Source organism: Choloepus didactylus, chromosome 4 (genome assembly GCF_015220235.1).
Source record: "Choloepus didactylus isolate mChoDid1 chromosome 4, mChoDid1.pri, whole genome shotgun sequence".
Lineage (NCBI taxonomy): Eukaryota > Metazoa > Chordata > Mammalia > Pilosa > Megalonychidae > Choloepus > Choloepus didactylus.
The window spans coordinates 129,083,542-129,106,203 of record NC_051310.1 but is presented as its reverse complement, the minus strand read 5'-3'; the positions used below and the strand labels follow the sequence as shown (position 1 = coordinate 129,106,203).

The 22,662-nt window shown below is 35.5% G+C and overlaps 1 protein-coding gene across 1 annotated transcript in view; it reads right to left on the bottom strand.

The window, feature by feature from the left end:
* DMXL2 (Dmx like 2) overlaps window positions 1-22,662 on the bottom strand; it is a 251,856-nt gene that overhangs the window by 220,789 nt on the left and 8,405 nt on the right. Inside the window, 2 exon segments of the mRNA XM_037833974.1 lie at window positions 2,810-2,881; window positions 5,307-5,432. Coding sequence (XP_037689902.1) covers window positions 2,810-2,881; window positions 5,307-5,432 — 198 coding nt within the window.

The following is a 22,662-nucleotide window of genomic DNA, read 5'->3' as shown; positions in this document are numbered from 1 at the left end:
AGTAATGATCCAGGCAAAGGAGAAGATTAAAGTTAGAAATCATCATGAGGAGGAACAGATCTTGGATGTACCAAAGACTCTTTTTTTAAAAAAAATGGCTCTAAATATGCTCAAAGAGCCAAAGGAAAACATGATGAACAAAGAATTAAAGGAAATAAGGAAGACGACAGTTGAACACAAAAAGAATATGAATAGAGAGATGAAAATTATGAAAGGGAACCAGAGCTGAAGACCACAGCAACAGAAATTAAAAATTCCCTAGAGGAATTCAACAGCAGATTGGGTCTGGCAGAAAAAAACAATCAGAGTTCTTGATGATAAGACAACTGAAATACTCAATATGAGGAGCAGAAAGAAAAAAGAATGAAGAAAAATGAATACAGCCTGAGGAACCTGTGGGACACCATCAAGGATACCAATACACACATTGTGTGAGTCCCAAAAGGAGTTTTAAGAGAAAAAGGGGCTAAGAATATTCAAAAAATAATGGCTGCAAACTCCTCAAATTTAACAAAAGGCATGAATATACACATTCAAGAAGCTCGATGAACTCCAAACAGGGTAAACCCAAATAGAATTACACCACGGTATATTATAGTCAAATGGTCACATGCCAAAGATCAAGATTTCTGAAAGCAACAAGAGAGAAGCAATGCTTCACATACAAGGGAACCTCAGTAAGACTAACCGCCCATTTCTCATGGGAAACCATGAAGGTAAGAAGACAATGAAAAATCATATTTAAAGCGCTGAAAGCAAAAAATTGCCAACCAAGAATTCTATATCTGGCAAATCTGCCTTTAAAAATTAGGGAAGGATTAAGACATTCCCAGATAAACAAAAGCTGAGAGAGTTCATCACCACTAGACCATCCCTAAAGAGATGCTAAAGAGAGTTCTGCAGGTTGAAATGAAAGGACATTAGACAACTGACTGAAGCCACATAAAGAAATACAGACCTCTGGTAAAGATAATGACAGGAGTAAATATAAATATCAGGACTATTGTATTTTTAGGTTGTAACTCCACTTTTTACTTCCTACTGGATCTAAAAGGCAAATACATAAAATGTAATGATAAATCAGTGTATCTGGACTCATAATGAACAAATGTGTAACATATGACAAGAACCACAGAAAGGTAGGGAGATGAAGGGTTATAGGAACACGGTTTTTGTATACTATTGAAGTTAACTGGTATCAAAGCAAATAAGATTGGTACATACTTAGGATGTTAAATTTAAGCTCCATGGTAACCACAAGGAAAATACGAAAGAATATGCAAAATCATAGGGACAGAAATTACAGTACAGGTTATCAGGGTGGAAAACAGGGGAAATGGGAAATCATGCATAATGGTGTAAGATTTCTCTTTGGGGAGATGGGAAAGTTTTTTGTAGTTTTTTTTTTTTAATTCAGTTTTACTGAGATATATTCACATACCCTACAATCATCCACAGGATGGGAAAGTTTTAGCAGTGAAAGGTGGTGAGGGTACTACAATATTGTGAATGTAATGCTTGAACATGGTTGAAATGGGAAAGTTTATGTTGTATATATGTATCTACAATTATAAAAAGAAGAAGAAAGAGCAATTAACAAGAAAATGGCAGTTAAAGGCAATACATGATCCAGGATGGTTCTCAAAGGGACATATTGGGACATATAAAAAAATTGGGATAAAGACTGTAAGCTTCATATCAACGTGAAATTTCTTGAACTTGATAACTCCACTTAAGGAGGATATATAAGTGAATATACTTGTTTTTAGGAAATGTAATTGGTAGTATTAAGTGTTGAAGAAGATGATATATATAACCTACACTCAAGTGTTCAGAAAATGGAGTGACAGACAGACAGAGACTGATAGAATGATATGGCAAATGTGCCAAAATGTTAAAATTGGTTGATCTGGGTATCTGAGATAAGACATAGGGTTATATTGGAGCTTTCTGTATGAGGTTTTTATTATTTTTGTAACTGTCCTATAAGTTTGAAAGTATTTTTTAATAAGTTAAAAAATAAAAAGTAAGATAAATCAATAAAAGGGTAAAGGGAATAGGATAAGGTGGTGGAGGTGAGTTGCAATTTTTAAGTGTGGTCATGATAGATCTCACTGAGAAGGTATTACTAAGCAAAGTCTTATATGAATGGAGGGAGCCAAGCCCTGGAGCTATCTGGAGTAAGCGCATTCCAGACAAAAGGAACAATCATGGCAAAGGCCTATCATGGGAGTGTAACCAGCATGTTTGAGGAACAGTAAAAATGCCAGTGTGGCTGGAATGGAATCCAAAAGAACAAGAATAGCAGAAGATGAGCTCTGAGAGATACTAAGAGTGATAATGGGGGTATGTGTGGGAGAGAAGAGGGGTTGAAGGCTATTTGTAGGATTTTTGGCTTTTAATTTGAGAGAAATATGGAACCATTACAGGGTTTCAAACAGAAAACTGTCATGATCTGCTCTGTTGAGACTAGAAATTGAGGCAGGGAGGGGCTGTGGAGGCTGAGAGTGAGGGGAAAGAGAGGAAACCAGATAGCATATAGTTGGCTAGTCCAGTGATCTGGACAAGTAGTAACAGTAGTTCAGATTAGGATAAATCTCAATTAACAATATTTTAGAAACTTGAGATTCTAAGAGGCCTAGGGAATATCCCTAGTGAATGTCAAGGATCTTATCACATAGCACAAATCAATTTCACAATAATATTCCAAATCACCTTCAGCACCAGCTCCTAAGAAGCTCTTAATGCCATCAACTGGATTCTAAAATTAATTAAATGCTAAAAATCTCTACTATCATTTAATACTTACACAATTTCTCTTATGAGAATTTATGCCCAAGGGCTCAAAAATGCAAACAGCATTACCATATGACGCTGCAATCTAAAAAAGAATAAACATTAATATTTAAGAACAGGTACAATAAAGATAATCTCCTTTACACAATTATATATATACAAATTGCATATAATACAACCCAATAGAATTTCATTTTCAGTAAAGTTGTGGCTAAATGGCTTATTCCCTTTCATACACATCATGGAAGAGTATCAGATTTAAGAATCTCTTGTCTGTTATCAAAAATTCAGCATCTCTTGTCTGTTATCAAAAATTCAGCAGAGTCCTATCAAATATAAGGTTGGCCAACTCAAAGAAACCAACCTTTCAAAAAATATTTATCTTTTATTTTTAAATATAGACATAACTTATTAACAAAGATACATTTTAATGGTACATCTCTTTGTCAGAAATTTTTAAATCCAGTGAAAAAATATTAAAGCCATAAATATTTTCTAGAGAAAGACATCAAAAAATAGGTTTAAAAATATGTACCAAAGAAAACGGCATTAATTATACTAGAATAGAGAAGATACCAATTGTGAAAACCACCTTGAAGAAGGAAATGGGGAAACGAAAAACCAGGGAGAAAATACAAGGCTCTTGAGGGAGAAAAAGTTGATAACAGATGTCTCCAATGGACTTAAGATAGGGATTTAGGGGCCAGGAGGATTTTGTTCCAGGTTGCATACCTGATAAGAACAAACATAAACCCTTCTGCTCCTAGCAGCTATGTGAACCTGTTTTCCAATAATTCCTTGAAGGCCAGTTTCCAGTTCATCTTGCTCTTGGCAAGAAGGAATCAAATACAGGGAAGAGACCAAGAACTATTCCTTCTGATGTCTCTGTACATGTTAACCTATAAAACTAAATCAGATATGTATTCTTTTAAAGCCTACCAAAAACGGCTACTATGACTTTAGGGCATACTCATGCCAAAAAGTGATTTTTAATTCTGGCTTAAGATCTAATATTCTTTCCAAGAAAAAACTTTTAATCCACGATGGCATGAGGGAAGCTACTTAAAACGTCTGGCTGAGGAAACACTTATGCAAAGAAAAATCACTCACACGCAACATGACATTCAATGAATGAATGCTTACAACTGGCTAACACAAAGTCACAAATGTGAAAGTTATCACCAAAGGACTGGGGATAGACGGACTAAGAGGAGATGGCAATAAAGACAATAATCCAAAGATTTCAAAATTTAACTTCTTTGCCTTCAACCAGGTAAGGAAAATAGAAACAAAGGTTGCTCTATTTTCCATGGTTATGAGCTCCACAGTCATTAAAAATTTTACTCCCAGAGAATCTGTTGAGATTATCACCAACACATAAATAATTAATTAAAATTCATCTCAACAACTATCATACATACAGTTTCTCTAAGTTGGTCTTGGGAAAAGAGCAATGAAAAATTAATGAGAGAAATCTGATATTCTAGGTTTTTCTAAAATAAGCATAAGCAATGCTTAAGAAAACAAACTGAAAAAAAAAATTAGAAAAGCAAAAAACAAGTATCAGAAAACACCAGGAAATTCAGTGTTTCAATATTAGGTGAGCTAGATCACTGAACTCTTAGACAGTGGTACATTTACACAAATATTAAGCAGCACAGTGGGGCAAAAGTGTTATAACAAGTAATCATAATTTATCATTCAGCATAAATTTATGTGATTACTATTTACCACCATGATATTCTGATTTAACATCCTTGATAAAATTTGTTGCCCAGAAAAGAATAAATTCTAGAATACTAAGCTTAACTTATTATAATTATTATAATTGTTACTGGTAAACATCTCATATTCTTATAGAGACATTCAACTCTGCTACACAATATTGGTCTTACTAAATTGCTATAGTATTTAGCAAATAAGCTATGTTTACTGCACATGTGTACAAAATTACATATATATTATGTTTGAAAACTTGGGAAAAGGTACATAATATGACATTTTAACTATTTAAAAATAACCCTGTTTTAAAGTCTGAATGAATGAACTAAGAGTCTTCATTCAACAATTAAACTTTCATTAAATTAATGAAAGAGGCTCTATAAACATCTACCATATGACAAGGACTATATCAGAGACTAATACCTTGTTAAAATTTTTTGATAAAAATTTGATGTTATTATAATTTGGATAAGGAAGGCTAGGTAAGAAGATAAAAGTTTACTTCCCTGAACCTAGTTTAATGGCAGCTAGAATTATCAAATGGCAGAATATCAGTATACACAGAGATTGTGAGGCCTACAGATCTTTCAAGCTAGTATACAGCTGTAGAACAATTAATTACCACATTCTCAGCTTAATGACAACCAATCACTTTACAGCTCCTATCAATAACCATCTAAGCAAAGTACAATAAAAAATTGTAGACAAGCCTTTTATGAAATAAGAATACTCTGAAATTATTAAATACATCAAAAGATGATATTCAATAAAGTAATTAAATTCCTTACTCTTCCATGTTGGTTAGAACACTCCACACAGCTGACTTGGATGTTTCCATGCTTAGCACCAGGGATGATCTGCACACATTCAAAGTCAGTTGCCAGAATAACAATATCACATCCTGATCCATATGCCTAAAATAAAAAGTTTTACAACATATTATTTGCAACTTTTTAATTATTATTGTATAATACTCAATCTTAGATTTTGTTTCCACTGTAAATACTTAGATGCATTTAGCAAAATAGTTAGTATGAGTAGATCAATTTCCAAATAAGAACATTAAAAGTCACATCAAAAAATAAACTGATGACCCCCTCATAAGCATTATCATTAAACAACTGCTACTAATAGGAAAAAGGGTTCTTCCAATTCTTAAACACTGCAATTTCTGTTCCTGTAGGTCACAAATCATTCTGTCTTGAATTTCTCTCCAAAGCTCACCTCAGTAAACCATAAAGAATAAAACTTCCATCCAAAATTAATAAGGCATTGAAGGCTGCAACTGTGTTCCCAGGATTCAAGCCAGGCTTAGGAAAGACTATGAAAAAAGTCAGACATGCATTTTTCAACACAATTCCAAAAGGCTTAAAGAGCTAATTAAATAGACATGAACATTCAAGGCAGAATTACATGCACTAACGTAAGGACTATACTTAAACTCATCAACTGCCTGAGTGAATTCATGGTACAGCTACTCACCCCTCAGCCTTACCAGGCATGAAGGAGAGGGGAAACCAACCCAAAGTGATGGAAGTGGTTTCACAAAAAAGGTAAAATAAAATAAATAAATAAACTGGTTTATATAAAAATTTATATAAATATTGGACAAATATATATGTGGTCTGGAAAACAAACCATAACAATTAAATTCCTGGAAAATTCCTTTGCTCAACATAACTGATATGAGTAAAACCACATATATCCTATTGCCACATCTCTTACTGTATGCCTATTCTTGTTTTGCAACTTTGTGAATTTTATGATGGCATTAGAGTGCAGGGTGGGGACATTTTCTTTTTCTTCCAAACTCTACTTATAATTAAATGTTCAAAACAACCTAAAACCTAATTCTCAATCTAAAAAGCCTCATTAGAAGCAACATAAATATCAAATTTATGAGATGGTATTTTCCCCCACGATTTCTGCATCCTTAAGCAATGTGGTTATGTCCTACAAAATATAGGAATCCAATAGCCAAGGCTATGTGATGACATCTGAGAAGGTAATCTATGCCCTGGACAGGTCTGTAAATGACTGCTGAGGAAAGAGGGAATCAAAGACCACACAGGAAGAAAAAACACTATTTCTACTATTTATTAAAACCCTCTGCTGTAACTACTTTAAATCATCCCCAACTCATGTATTTACAAATACCAAAAAGTCCACCAAATGAAAAGCGAAGACAGTACTTCAAGCTAGGAATATACGGAGAAAATCACTCATAGGAGGAAATATTCTTACAGATGAGGTGGAAACATTGTACCATGCATTCAGGAAGGCTAAACTGAAAGAGAATAATTGAGTTTAGGCAGTCTTCACTCTTGTTTATCAAAATGATATATAGATTAAAGAAATTCATCCTTTGTCATGTGTAGTTAATGAGCTGTTTTTTTTTTTTTTTAAGCAAAATGTCTGAAGATATATTCAAGGCCCAAACATATTAGGAAAAGAATAACATTATTTTGAAGAGTTGAGATAGTATATTTATAAATATGACACCAGAGGTAAAGATAGATGATAAAGACTGGGACCGTATAACGTGGCAAAAACTGGAGTGGCCAATGACTGTCACTAAATATACAAATATAAAAATGTTTTTGCATGTGGGAAAGCAAATGAATGTCAACCATGTAGAAATTTGAAAAAGGGATGGTATTCAGGAAAAAACATAATCAAAGCAAACTGGAGTCTATGGTCAACAGTAACATTGTAATATACCTCCATTAAATGTAACAAAGGCAATATGGCAATGCTAAATGTATATGAGAGGGGGATATAGGGCAGTAATATGGGATTCTTGGTAGGGGTGTTATTTGCTGTCCTTAGTAGTATATTGTATTGTATGACATGTTATTTTTCTTTTTATCATTTTTTCTTATTGCTAAAAAAAAACAAACAATTTTTCTTGTAGTAATCAGTATGTTCAAGTGCTGATTGTGGTGATAAATGTACAACTTTATGATGATACCATGAACAACTGATTGTACACTGTGGATAAAAGTATAGTATGTGAATACAACTCTATAAAATTGTAGGAAAAAATATATATAGGAGTAAAAGTGTTGGAGAAAACATGGTGAGAGGGATGATGCCTCACCAATATGGACTAACTACAATGTGTAAACTCAGAATTGAATCTTAGAACATAGCCTAACGTGGACACAATAATTGTAATAGTCCCTAGATTGTAAGCTCTTACAGCAGTTAACTCTATCCCTGAATTGTAAGGCCTATCTCTAAACTTTGAGATGCTGATCCCCTAGCGTATAACCTGACTGGTCTCTGGAACAATGCATATCTCTGAGACACCTGAAACTCAGAGCTAGAGCTCGGCAGATATGAATGTCAGTATTAGTGCATACAGCAAAAAAAAAAAAAAGAGCCCAGACTTCAATTAGTGATATGAATGAAGCAGGTCTGGTTAAGACCAGGGCAAGCCAGGCCAAAGGATAAAGGTTGAAACTGATTGTGTTTTAAAACTTCAACTTTCATATGAGACCAAGGGAATAGATATCTATTTGGTACAGGATCTAAATTTTCTAAATGGTACAACTCTACAGTTGATTTGTTTAAACACCACAATTGCATGGAAATTTGAATAGGAAGAGAGATACGGTAGGTTAGTATAGGTTAGAGTGAAATAGTGACACATCCTAGAGTAATTTGGGCAGATAATAAAAAATATATTTACAGCCTCCCCCTCCCCAGCCCCGAGGATCTGGGGGAAGGTGTGGATGTGTTGGACATCCTCACCTGGACTGGTGTTGATGTTGTCACAAACACTGGGACTGGCGGTTTGATGTGCTGAGCCCTCGAGCATGGGACTTGCCCTTATGAAGCTCATTACCACAAAGGAGTCTAAAGTTGTATATAATGGTGCCTAAGAGTCTCCCCCTGAGTACCTCTTTGTTGCTCAGATGTGGCCCTCTCTCTAACTGAGCCATCTCGACAGGTGAACTCGCTGCCCTCCCCCCTACGTGGGACCCGACTCCCAGGGGTGTAAATCTCCCTGGCAATGCAGAGTATGACTCCCGGGGATGAATGTGGACCCGGCATCGTGGGACTGAGAGTATCTTCTTGACCAAAAGGGGGATGCAAAATGAGACGAATAGTTTCAGTGGCTGAGAGATTCCAAATGGAGTCGAGAGGTCACTCTGGTGGACATTCTTATGCACTATATAGATAACACCTCTTAGGCTTTAATGTATTGGAATAGCTAGAAGTAAATACCTGAAACTACCAAACTCCAACCCAGCAAGTCTGGACTCCTGAAGACAATTATATAATAATGTAGATTACAAGGGGTGACAGTGTGATTGTGAAGACCTTGTGGATCACACCCCCTTTATCTAGTGTATGGATGAGTAGAAAAATGGGGATAAAAACTAAGGGACAAATGGGGTGGGATGGGAGGATGATTTGGGTATTCTTTTTTCACTTTTATTTTTTATTCTTGTTCTGGTTCTTTCTGATGTAAGGAAAATGTTCAGAGATAGATTGTGGTGATGAACGCATAACTATGCTATCATACTGTGGACAGTGGATTGTATATCATGGATGATTGTATGGTGTGTGAATGTATTTCAATAAAACTGAATTTAATAAAAAAAAAAATGTCTGAAGATATATTCAAGGCCCAAACATATTAGGAAAAGAATAACATTATTTTGAAGAGTTGAGATAGTATATTTATAAATAGATCACAATGGGCCATGGACTACTTTATAGTCCCCATTTATGGATGATCACAAATTCTTTGTAGATTTATAACAATTACACATATGTGACTTAATCAGACTTCTCAAAATAAAATTTATGTCTACAAAGTAAGGGTGCTTATTACTAGTGATATACAGAAATGAGTTAATCAATTTAATTAGCCTCATTTGTATTTCTACAATTTTGTACAACTAAAGTCAAACCCTTACCATTACCAACTATCCATTACCAACTATTGCCAAAACAAACAAACAAACAAACAAAAATACTCCTGTTTTCAGATAAGGCATTCAGATAAGTCCAGACAACATTTAGAGTAAGGGGGAAGGGGTGGCAATAGAATAAGAAACTCATCTTTCCAGATGATTGAGAACAAACTTTACTGATAGGATTCAGTCATTCTAACACGATAAAGTCCACTCAAGAGTGCTGCATAAGTCAAATAAATAATTGAGACAGACACTAAACAGTATGCACAAATTTTAGGGCAAAAAAAATTAACCTAAGTCATGACCAGTGAAGCAATGTCAGAAATATCTAATAACGACTGCATATGTGGTAACCAAAGGGACTGTTTCTTTCAGAAACCAGTCACATCAGGAAATGCAAAATTAACAGAATACTTAGAAGAAGCAGTAGAATAAGGCAAAGCTGAAAGTAATATGTTGAGTAAAACATAAGGCAAAACTCAAATACAAATACATAAAACCAATAATCCATAGCCAGAAAAAAAAAAAAAAAAAGAAAATGCAACAAAATACTATGAGTGTTTATGAATAAGTGTTAGGAGACAAATGATTTTTCGTTTTAATTTCTTCCTCACAACCTCAAAGAAGCAACTGATCTGAGGGAAAGTAAAAGAAAACTAGTTTACCCACAAATCAACAGCTTTAGGATAAGAACTATTTTTAATATTAGTCAAAAACTAGCCAATTTTTATAATTTACAAAATATATGAAAATATAACAAACTTCTAAATACTAAGCTAAAGAGAACAGACATCTGCAGTCCAAACTAAGCCTATTTATATACCTCTGAACAAAGTAAAAAAAAAAACATGTTTTTTTCATTACTGATGTTAGTAACATCTGAAAGGAAAAGCAGACCTTGAAAGGAGAAATAGGCAATAATTAATAAATTTGTTCTAAATATAACCATTACCAAATCAAATCAATCTTCACCTTGCCTACATTCTCTTTAGAAGGTAGGACCAAAACTGGAAATCAGAAATCATCTCTCTTATAAATAACTATTTTACATGAGTGCTAACAATAGACCATTCAAAGTGTTAATTATTAAAAGTTTCAAAAGGAAATCACAGTAACACTGGTAAAATTCAGCCCCATGGACTGGCCAGGAGATAAGAAGACCAAGAGTCAACATTCTGTCTCAGATTTGTTCTATAGAGCCTGAGTATGTAACAATTTGCCTCATAATGAATAATGAAGTAAAGTACTACTTTTTAAAATGACTACTTTTAAGGAAATAGAATGAACATTCTTTGGAAATTAAATTATCATAAAAAGAGAAAATACTTTAAATGACCCAATATTTTGTTTAATTTCTTTTTAACACACTTTATATTTGAAAGAGTTTTAAAATTAGTAATATATTATAAAATACACAGCAATATTAATATGTGATGTCTCTGACAACTTTATTTTGTAACTATTCAGAAAGCCATTTAACCTAAATGTTGATATTTTGAGGGGGATAGTCCTAATAGTGTTCAAAAACTATTTCTCAAATGATATGATTAAACTATTGAATTATAATTGGTTAAACTTCCAATAACTTTAATATGATGGAAAGAACACTTACTTCTAAGAATCTAGAGATGCTAACACTAACTGTAATAATGGGCAAATCACAACCCATCTCTCTCTGTTCCCTTAATCAATTAAATGAAAGATTTTGACTAGATCACTTCTGAGATGCCTTTCAACTTTTAAGCTATAATTTTATAATTGTGCACAAATTTGCTTCAATAAGCTCACATAAAAAGATTAAACACATATAGTCACCCAATCAAAATGGCAGAAAGAGAAGCTTTGGGGCCAGCCCCCAACAGAAGCTTTGAACAACCAGCAAGAACTGGTAGAAACATCTTTTTAAAAGCTCCAAATAAATCTTAAAGGATTACAGTAACAGGTGAGTGTCACTTAAAGAAAAAGGCCACTTAAAGCAGTAGGGTCTCCTGGTGCTCTCACTGGCCCCTTCTCCATCTTCTCACAGGCTCAGCATGGAACCGGCCCACACACCCAGTGCAGGTCCCTGGTCTGGTTCCAGGGAGAGCTGAGTAACCCTTATGCACATACTAGGAGGACGTATGTCTGGTCCAGTCTGTCTGATGGTGGCCTAAGAGACTCAATGTCCAAGAATTTTCCCTGTATGTAGCAGGCTAGAGAATGCTGTAGGAGAGCAGTCAAGTGGTTGCCTGGGGCAAGGGATTGCTAGCTCTAGAACATACAGTTCAGTGCCTGAAACCGTGAGGAAACTGTTTCCTAGGGAATAGGTTCCAGGACATTAGTACCTGTGTAAAAGGGGGAGTTCCCAAGGCCAAACACACATGCCCAAGGTAACATGCATGTGCAAAAAAGTATCATGTGCAAAAAAGTACCATGCACAGAAAGGACTAGGGAGGCCCCTAAACTCACTGTATAGATAAGCTCTGAAGGAGAGAACTCACACAGGTCAATCTGTAATGACAAATTAAAGGATATCAAGAAAATAAGAGATGAGCACAAAGAGAATATCAACAGAGAGACAGAAATTCTGAAAAGGAACCAAACAGAGCTAAAGACCACAGTAATAGAAATTAAAAATTCCCTAGCAGGATTCAACAGCAGATTGCAGCCGGCAGAAGAAAGAATCAGACAACTTGAAGACAATTGAAATCACCCAGCCTGAGGAGCAGAAAGAAGAATGAAGTAAAATGAACAGAGCCTGAGGGACCTATGGGATACCATCCAGCATACCAATATACACAGTGTGCGAATCCCAGAAGGAGAAGAAAGTGAGAAAGGGGCCGAGAAAATATTCAAAGAAATAACTGCTGCAAACTCCCCAAATTTAACAAGACATGAATATACACATCCAAGATGCTCAATGAACTCCAAAGAGGGTATACCCAAATAGACTCAGACCATATCATGTTATAATCAAACTGTCAGATGCCAAAAATAAAGAGAGAATTCTGAAATCCACAAGAAAGAAGCAACAAGTCACACATGAGGGAGCCTCAATAAATTAAGTACCAATTTCTCATCAGAAACCTTTGGGGCAAGAAGGCATTGGGATGATATTTAAAGTGCTGAAATAAAAAAACTGCCAACCAAGAATTCTACACCAGCAAATCTGTCTTTCAAAAATGAGGGAAGGATTAAAACATTCCTAGGTAAACAAAAGCTGAGGGAATTCCTCACTACTAGGCCAGCCCTAAACGATATGCTAAAGAGAGTTCTGCAGGTGAAAGTAAAGAACACTAGACGATCGACTGAATCTATGTAAAGATCTCTGGTAAAGTTGATGACAGGAGTAAATATAATTACCAGTACTATTGTATTTTTGGTTTGTAATTCCACTTTTTACTTCCTACTGAATCTAAAAGGCAAATGCATAAACTGGAATGATAAATCAGTGGGTTTGGACTCACAATGTATAAATATGTGATTTGTGACAAGAACACATAAAGGTGGGAGACAGATTCTACTTTTTATAGAAAAAACATAGTTTATATGTGCTATTGAAGTTCAGTTGGTATCAAAGCAAACAAGATTGTTAAGAGATTTAGGATGTAAAATTTAGGCCCCATGGTAACCACAAGGAATACATCAGAGAATACGCAAGCTCAGAGACAGAAAGTAGAGTGCAGGTTGCCAGGGGTCAGGGACAGGGGCAATGAATGAGTTAATGCAAAATGAATGTAGGGTTCTGGGGTGAAGGAAAAGTTCTAGGAATGGTTGATGGTGAGGGTTCTGAAAATTTGTGAATGTGATTAATCTCACTGAAATTTGTGCCTGGGAGGCACTGGGGTGGACGATTTATGTTGTATGTTTCCACAATTTAAAAAAAAAGAAAGAAAGAGGAACTACAGAGATAATGACAGTTGAAAGCAACACATTATACCGGATGGCTCTAAGAATGGAGGAGGAAAGGCTCAAAAGGACATTATTGGGCCATATGAAAAAATTGGAATATAGCATGTAAAGTTTACATGAATGTTAAATTTCTTGAACTTTTTAACTGTACTTAAGGTGATTATATAAATGAATATCCTTGTTCTCAGGAAATGTATATGGAAGCATTATGTGTTCAAGGAGTATGATGTGTACAACCTGCTCTCAAATGTTCAGAAGATAGATAGATACATAGATAGATAGATAGATGCACAGATACACAGATAGATAGATAAGAAGAATGATTTGGCAAAGGTGGAAAAATGTTAAAATTGGTGGATCTGGGTATCTGGGGAATGGGGAGTACACTGGAGTTCTCTCTATAGAGATAGGGTTTTATTAATTTTGTAACTACCCTGTAAGTTTGAAATTATTTCAAAATTTTTAAAAAATTTAGTAAAATGATAAATAATCTAGTGTGCACTATCTTATATACAGCTACAGCCAAGTAGGTACAATTATGCTATCCTTTGACTCTTGCCCCTACTCACAGCTAACTGGGTGCAAGGATGGTCCAGAATAATGACCTATGGCTAAATGCTAGCTGGAAAAAATGAGCTGAGCCAATCAAATTCCACTCTGGGGAATTTAAACCAAAAGACCCATAGTTAGCAGGAAAAGTTGAACTGAAAAGTGACACATATTCAGGGCTAAGGCAGCCATTATGAACCATGTGCAATTTGAAGTTGAAACCACTAGTCTGAGATGCAAATTAATTAATCCCTAAAGACAAGAAAGAAACCATGAGAAAACAAGTGCATAAAATCCCTTGATTTTACAGGCCTTCCAGATCTAAACCTTCTCTGGCCAAACTGCCTTTCCTTGATAGTTCATAGTGTATTACAAAATAAATCCTGCTTTTACTTCAATACATCTCTGTCTCTTGCCCTGACTAGAACTAAAACTGGTACAAAGATTGGGGATATACAGAACAGGCCTTCAAAGAAAATGTGGTATTGGCCATGACAATAGAGTGGGGAGTGAAATGAGAATGCTAGGATGGAAGGCTGGCAAAACAGGATGCATAATGGTAACAAAGATACTAAAACAGACCAGAATATGTACCCAGAGAGAGCAAGGCTTTGGAGGACTAGATAGTCAAAGTACTTTTTTCAGCCTTAAATAAAGCATAGCAAAAACCAATGGGCAAGAGTATGGTGCACCTGTCATTCTCATACACTACTGCGTATAAAACCATACAACTTTTCTGGAAAACAATGTGGTAATATGGATTAAGAAATTTTAAAGAAATATGAATGTACTCTGACTCATTAAGTCTACTTCTACTGTATCCTAAGAAAACATCCAGACATTCAGACAAAGATTAAAATTAGTACTAAGATATTTATTGCAGCATTATTTAAAGTAACAAAAATAAAAATGGAAACAACCTAGACATCCCATAATAGGAAAATTATGCTTTATCATGTCAAGCATATTACCCATCTTACCCACAGGCTCATCTATGCAAAACTGGCCCCACCCACAGACCTTCTGAAAGGGCAACCCTAGCAGACTACATGACTAATACCTACTGCACACAACTGCTTGGACCAGAGGTTGGTACTTGGGTCCAAAAACGAAGAACTTAATACCAAAAACTACAGGCTGGCCAGCAACCATCGATGCAGCCGGTCTTCAAAAAGCAAGCTGGGCCAGATTCTATTTCCTGGAAATTTTCAAGAAATTTAACAGGTAGTAATAGGCACCAAAGTCAAAAGGGCTTTAGTACACAGAGGCCAGGGAAGTCAAGGTGGTCCTCAGGCAAGCCAGTTTTAACGCATGTGACACCAAGAGAGGCAGAGACATTTTAAGAGATCACACAGCCCTCTAGAGACAGATTAACAAGTGCCCAGAGCTGACCAAGTTCCTGATAAGTGAGAGCCAACTGTACTACAACTTGTAAGGCAAGATTCTTGGAAGATTTGTCTTCTCCCACTTCTGTATCCTTACAATAAATCCCCCATTACTTAAGGCAGTTTCAACTACCTTTTCAACTCTTTATCAAATTTCAACTCTTTACTCAAATATTTCAACTCTTTATTCAAATATTTACAACACAATGACTGCTGGGGATTCATGTCAACAGATGTTTACTGAACAGTTACTCTGGGCCAGACACGTAAGTCATAATGTGGTGGAAAACAAAAACAACGTCCCTGCCCTTGTAAAGTTTACATTTTGCTCTTCCCCCCACCCAACCTTATGGGAGGGAGAGGTAGACAGGTTTTTTTCTAAATTAGTAAAGAAGGCTTGAGTTTCCCTTTAAAAATAGCAGACAAATACACACCTATATCCACTCCCTCACAAACCCTACTAAACCAATTAAAAAAAATAGAGATGTATAATAAAACAAACATGCATGATAAAGAATGAACACCTGTGTAACCACCACCCAAAAAAAAAGTAGGGGGAGAGACTATTTCCAACAATCCAAAAGATTACCATGTGTCCCTTCTAAATTAGACTTCCCTCCCTCAAGCAGAAGTAGCCACTACCCTGAATTTTTTTAAAATCACCTCCTTGCTTTTCATTACAGTTTTCCTGCCTCTATGAATGCCTAAACAATATGGCTTAGTTTTGCCTGCCCTCTGAACTTTTTGTAAATGGAATCATGCTGTAAGTATTCTTTTGTATCCTATTCTTTTCCCTAAACATTTGGTCAGAGGTTTATTCACAGTACATGTAGCTGTGATTCATTCATTTTCATCACTGATTAATAATACCTTGCATGTACCACAATTTATCCTTTCTAATGTCCATGGACATTTTGCCTTATGAATAACACTGCTCTGAACATTCTTGTAGACATATCCTGCATATGTGCATGCATTTCTCTATAATATATAACTATGAGGAGTGATAGATCTTAGAGGTATGGATACCTTAAATTTTGGTATATAAGGCTAACTTGTTTTCTAAAGTACTTGTACCAAGTTATACTCTCACTAGCAGTGTATGAGAATTTCCATTACTGCATTTTTGCCATCACTGGCGTAGCCAAACTTATTGTTCTTTTATTGTATGTTTGTTTTCTTTTTAACTTTTTTTTTTTATACAGTTGATTTAAAAAAGAAGGGAAAGTTAAAAAAAAAAAAAAGAAAGAAAAAAGAAAAACAAGGGAAAAAAAAAAAAGATGTAGTGCCCCCTTGAGGAGCCTGTGGAGAATGCAGGGGTATTCGCCTACCCCACCTCCATGGTTGCTAACATGACCACAGACATAGGGGACTGGTGGTTTGATGGGTTGAGCCCTCTACCATAAGTTTTACCCTTGGGAAGATGGTTGCTGCAAAGGAGAGGCTAGGCCTCCCTATATTTGTGCCTAAGAGCCTCCTCCAGAATGCCTCTTTGTTGCTCAGATGTGGCCCTCTCTCTCTGGCTAAGCCAACTTGAAAGGTGAAATCACTGCCCTCCCCCCTACGTGGGATCAGACACCCAGGGGAGTGAATCTCCCTGGCAACGTGGAATATGACTCCCGCGGAGGAATGTAGACCCGGCATTGTGGGACGGAGAACATCTTCTTGACCAAAAGGGGGATGTGAAAGGAAATGAAATAAGCTTCAGTGGCAGAGAGATTCCAAAACGAGCCGAGAGATCACTCTGGTGGGCACTCTTATGCACACTTTAGACAACCCTTTTTAGGTTCTAAAGAATTGGGGTAGCTGGTGGTGGATACCTGAAACTATCAAACTACAACCCAGAACCCATGAATCTCGAAGACAGTTGTATAAAAATGTAGCTTATGAGGGGTGACAATGGGATTGGGAATGCCATAAGGACCAAACTCCACTTTGTCTAGTTTATGGATGGATGTGTAGAAAAGTAAGGGAAGGAAACAAACAGACAAAGGTACCCAGTGTTCTTTTTTACTTCAATTGCTCTTTTTCACTCTAATTATTATTCTTGTTATTTTTGTGTGTGTGCTAATGAAGGTGTCAGGGATTGATTTAGGTGATGAATGTACAACTATGTAATGGTACTGTAAACAATCGAAAGTACAATTTGTTTTGTATGACTGCGTGGTATGTGAATATATCTCAATAAAATGATGATAAAAAAAAAAAAAAAATCTCGTAGTTTTATGTAATAGTATCTCCTGACTTCAATTTGCATTTTGATGACCACTAATGAAACAGAGCACGTTTCCATGTTATTGGTCATTTGGATTTTCTCTTTTGTGAAGTGTTTGTTCAGGTCTTTCATCCATTTTTTTTAAATTAGGTTATCATTTTCTTATTGATTTGTAGACATTTTTCTATCCTGGATATTAGTTCTTTGTCAAATTTATGTGTTACAAATATCATCTTTGACTCCATGGCTTGCATTTTTACTTGTAATACTATCTTTGATGAACATAAATTCTTAATCTTAAAGTAGTCCAATTTATTGATGTTTTCTTTTATGGTGATGGTACTTTTTTTTTTTTTTTTTACTTTTTTACTTTGACATAATTTCAGGGTTACAAATTGCAAGAATGACTACAAAGAATTCCTGTATGCCCTTTATCCAGATTCCCCATATATTAATATCTTACATTTGCTTTATCATTTTCTCTACACATATATAACATACACATATTTTTTCTGAACCATTTGAGAGTAAGTTGCAGGCATGATTCCCTCTCATCCCTTAGTACTTAAGCATGTATTTCTAAAAGCAAAAGCATTCCTTTAAATAATCACACTACAAATATCAAAATCAGGAAATTAACATACAATACTATTATCTAAACTACAGGTCTTATTCAAATTTCTCTGTCGCAATAGTGTTCTTTACAGCAAAAGAAAATCCCAGATCACATATTTAGTTATGTCTCTTTAGACTCCTTTAATCTGGAATAGTTTCTCATTCTTTCTTTGTCTCTCATGACATTAAAATTTTTGAAGAGTACTAGCCAATTATGTTGCAGAATGTCTCAAAATTTAGGTTTGTCTGATGTTTCCTCATGATTAGATTCAAGTTATATGGTTTTGGCAGGAGTATCAAAGAAGTGATGCATTCTATCAGAAGGCTTTGTAATGTTAATTGTGATCAGTTGGTGAAGGTGGTATATGCCGGGTTTCTCCTCAATAAAGTTACTACTTTTCCTTTGTAATTAGTGAACTATCTTGTGGGAAGATATTCTGAGGCCATGTTAACATCCTGTTACTTATCAAACCCTCACTTACTAGTTTTAGTATCCATTAATGATTCTTGCCTAAATCGATCACTGCCATGATGATTGCCAAATGGTGATTTTCTATCATTTCATCATTTATTAGTTGGCTTTCCTTATTTGTTTATTGATTTATATTCATAGGACTCAGATTCTAAGGGTTATAATCTATTACTATCATTTATTTTTATGCTCAAATGATCCCAGATTTGGCCAGTAGAAAACTCTACAAGTTAGTTTCTGTGTCCTTTTGACATGCTCCCATCATTCTTTCTTTCTTACTTTCTGGCACAACAAGATATTCCAGGCTCATCTTTATTTAATCTGCTCCGGCCTAAAATCAGCTATTTCTCCACAGAATATTGATTCCTCTTAGTGGAGAATGTTATTTAGAAACCAAGATCTGGATGCCAGTTGTGCTCACTGCTGCTGGGGTATCACTGCTTCTAGGCCCTCTCAATCAAAAGAGCTAGGAAATAGATGTGTGCATTTATGTATGCATATACAGTACACACACACAGCTATTTTTCACTGTCCACTAAAAGGGTCTAGCGGCAATGGTACCCCAATACACATATATATTTCCACTTTATCTATATTTATACATCTATACACCAATACATTGCTCTTTCTTTCTCAAAATATAAATATTTATAGATATACACATATAATATATACATGTAAGTGGATATATACTTACACACACATATATTCATGAGTTCATTCTGATTCCTCTTATCCAATTACATTCACCACAGTGTTCTTTCTAGCCTTCCCATTTTCTATATTTGTAGCTCTTTTCTTTAACAGTGAGAAACCTGGCTCACATTATCCAAAATATATTATTTATCTGCAATTGTGGTGTATTTGGTGTTTTGCTTAAAAAGTCTTTTGCAACCTTAAGATCATGAATAAACATTTATATATGGCCTTCTGAAATCTTAATTTTTCTGTTTTCCACATCTAGATCTATAATTTACCTATAGTTAATTTTTATGTATGGTGTGAAATAGGGATTAAGTTTTATTTCTTTTCCTATATGGATAACAGTTTCCCAGAACTTTTGATTGCAACGATCAACCATACTGCACTACTCTACCATGTCATCTTAGATATAAATCAAGTATAATAAATGGTGGGTCTTTGTGTGGTGCTCTATTCTGTAATTTTGGTCTATTTGTCCTTAGGCTAACACTATGCCATCTTAATGACTAAAACTTTATAAGTCTTGATCTGATAGAACAAGTCCTCTCACTTCAATTGTTCTTCAAGATCACATTATCTATTCTTAGCCCTATCTATTTCCATATGAACTTTAGCATCATTTTGTCAAAATCCTCTTAAGATTTAGATTGGGAATGCGTCAAATCTACAAACAAGTTGGGAAGAACTGGTATCTTTATAGTAGTGAATCATTCAATCCACGAATATAGTATTTATTTTCCTTTATTTAGGTCTTTTAATAAGTTTTACTAATTTTTCTCATACAGGTCTTGCACACACATTATAAGATTTATTCCTAGGACGCTGATATTTTATGATAGTTTGAAAAATGGTATGATGGGTCCAATTATGAGTAAGATGTTAAAAGCATAATCAACGATGCCCCTTCCACTGAATGCAGCCATAAAACCTGGTCAGAATGCATAAAAAAAAGCTATTTGAAGACTCTGAAAAGTAAATGGTAACAGACAGACTAGGAAAGAAGAACAGAATTTAAACTCCACTGTAACAGCAGAGTTCTCCCTTTTCCTCCAGTGTCTACCAACATGGACCGAAATTAGACAAAAGAGATCCAGGCAGAAGCCCTCTATTTTGACTCAAGCAGTGGGAAAAAAGACTCCTAATGTTCAAAGAGAGAGAGGGGAAAATATTCTTTCTTTTTCTTTTTTCTTTTTGCCATTCTTTCATGCCCCAGCCCCCAAGCAATCCCACAGCTCCAATCTGAGAAGCTCTGATCAAAAAAAAGTGGGGTAAATCTCTGATGCTTTTTTTGTCCTCTTCTGTCCTCACATGGCTTGGCACTGAACCCAGGCAGAGTCACAGAAAATGCAGAACAGGGTAACTAAAGTCTCAGCTTTCTGGCCACAGAACCAAAATGTGGGAGCCCCAAAAAATCAGAAAATACCAAGAAGATCACAGAAAGGAAGAGCTCAAAACACAACCTGATAAACTTGTTCATAAACTCCTGGCTCATCCTTAGGCTGCACATGTATGGGTCACACCCAAAACAGTATAGCAAAGACCTTGAGAACTGAACTACAGGAGAGACCACTGTCCAGGTCCCATACTGGCACCAGGTGGCACATACACAGGATATGGCCAAATAGTACTTACAAAGGCTTTCAAAAAGGAACATTGAAACTGTATCCCATAGAAGGCTAGTCAGAATTTATAGCCTGAATCCAACCAGGTCCACGCCTGCTAAAACAAAAACATCAAAACTCCCCATAGAATTTACACAAGATCCAGAGAATCATAACGTAATAGAAAAAATGCCCAGGGTATAATCTGAAATGACTCAGCATAAAAAAGAACTAATAAAATCTCAATTTACACGGGAAAAGACAATAAACAGACACAGATGTTGAAATTATCAGACAAAAATGTTAAAGTGGCTAGTAGAAAATGCTCAAAGAAACATGGGTAAACATTCTCAAATCTAAGCTTCCATCTTAATAAATTAGAAAAAGAAGAGCAAAATAAGTTCAAAGCAAGTAGAAGGTAAGAAATAAAAATAAGAGAAGAAATCAATGAAACTGAAAACAGAAAAACAATAGTGAAAATCAATGATATCAAACTGTGGTTCTTTGAAAATATCAATAAATTGTATAACCCTCTAATATGACAGGCAAAGAAAAAGAAAGAAGACATAAATTACCAAAATCAAGAATCAAAAAGGGAAAAATCACTACCAACCTTATAAGCATTAAAAGGACAATAATGCAATACTACAAATACCTATACACACATAAATTTAATAATGAAATGGATGAAATAGACTAATTCCTCCAAAACCAGAAACTACAAAAATACACACAAGATGAAATATATAATCTGAAGAGTCTATAACTATGAAAGAGGTTTAATTTGTAGCTTAATAACTCCCCAAAAAAGAAATCTCCAAAGCCAGATGCTTTCACTGGCAAATTCTACCAACATTTAAAATAATACCAATTTTACATTATCCCTGGCAGAAAACAGAAAAAGAATGGATAATTCATTTTATTAAACAAGCACTACAATGATACTCAAACTAGACAAGGCAAAAAGGAAAAAAAACTATACACCAATATCCCCAATGAACACAGACGCAAAAAAGCTCAATAAAATATTAGCAAATAGAGTCCAGCCACATATAAAAAGAAGAATGTACTACAACCAAGTGAAGTTTATATTGGTGATACAAACCTGGTTCAATACTCAAAAATCAATCAATTAATTCACCATATAATCTAAAAAAGAAAAATCACATGACTATGTGAATTGATGCAGTAAAAGCATTCAAAGATATTCAAGATCCTTTCTGACTAAAATTTTCAGCAAACTAAGAAGAGAAGGGAGAGTTCTCAACCATAAAGAACCTCTACAACAAAGAGGACTCGGGCAAGATGGCGGCATAGAGAGGAGTGGAAGCTAAGTAGTCCCCCTGGAACAACTACAAAAAACTAGAAACAACTAGTAAATAATCCAGAATAACTGCGGGGAGACAAACAAGACCATCCATTCATCATACACCAACCTGAATTGGGAGGAATGCCCGAAAACACAGCATAAAATCTGTAAGTAAAACCTGCGGAACCAGGTCGGGAGACCCCTCCCCCATAGCCCGAGCTGCAGAGCCGTGTGGTGCCACAGAGAAGCTCTCTCCCAGCAAGCGAATACAGCTCAGCTGAGCTCCAACTGGCGTTTTAAGTAGCGAGTGTGAACTGCTCACTACAGGTACGCAGCCCCAAAAAACAGACAGAGGCTTTGGGTGACGACTGACCTGGGAGAGACGGAGGGTTGCCTTGGACTGGGTCTGAAGGGGACTATCTGTTTCTTTTTTGGCTCAGTGGAGAAAGCCCCAGTCATTTTCAGTTTCCAGGG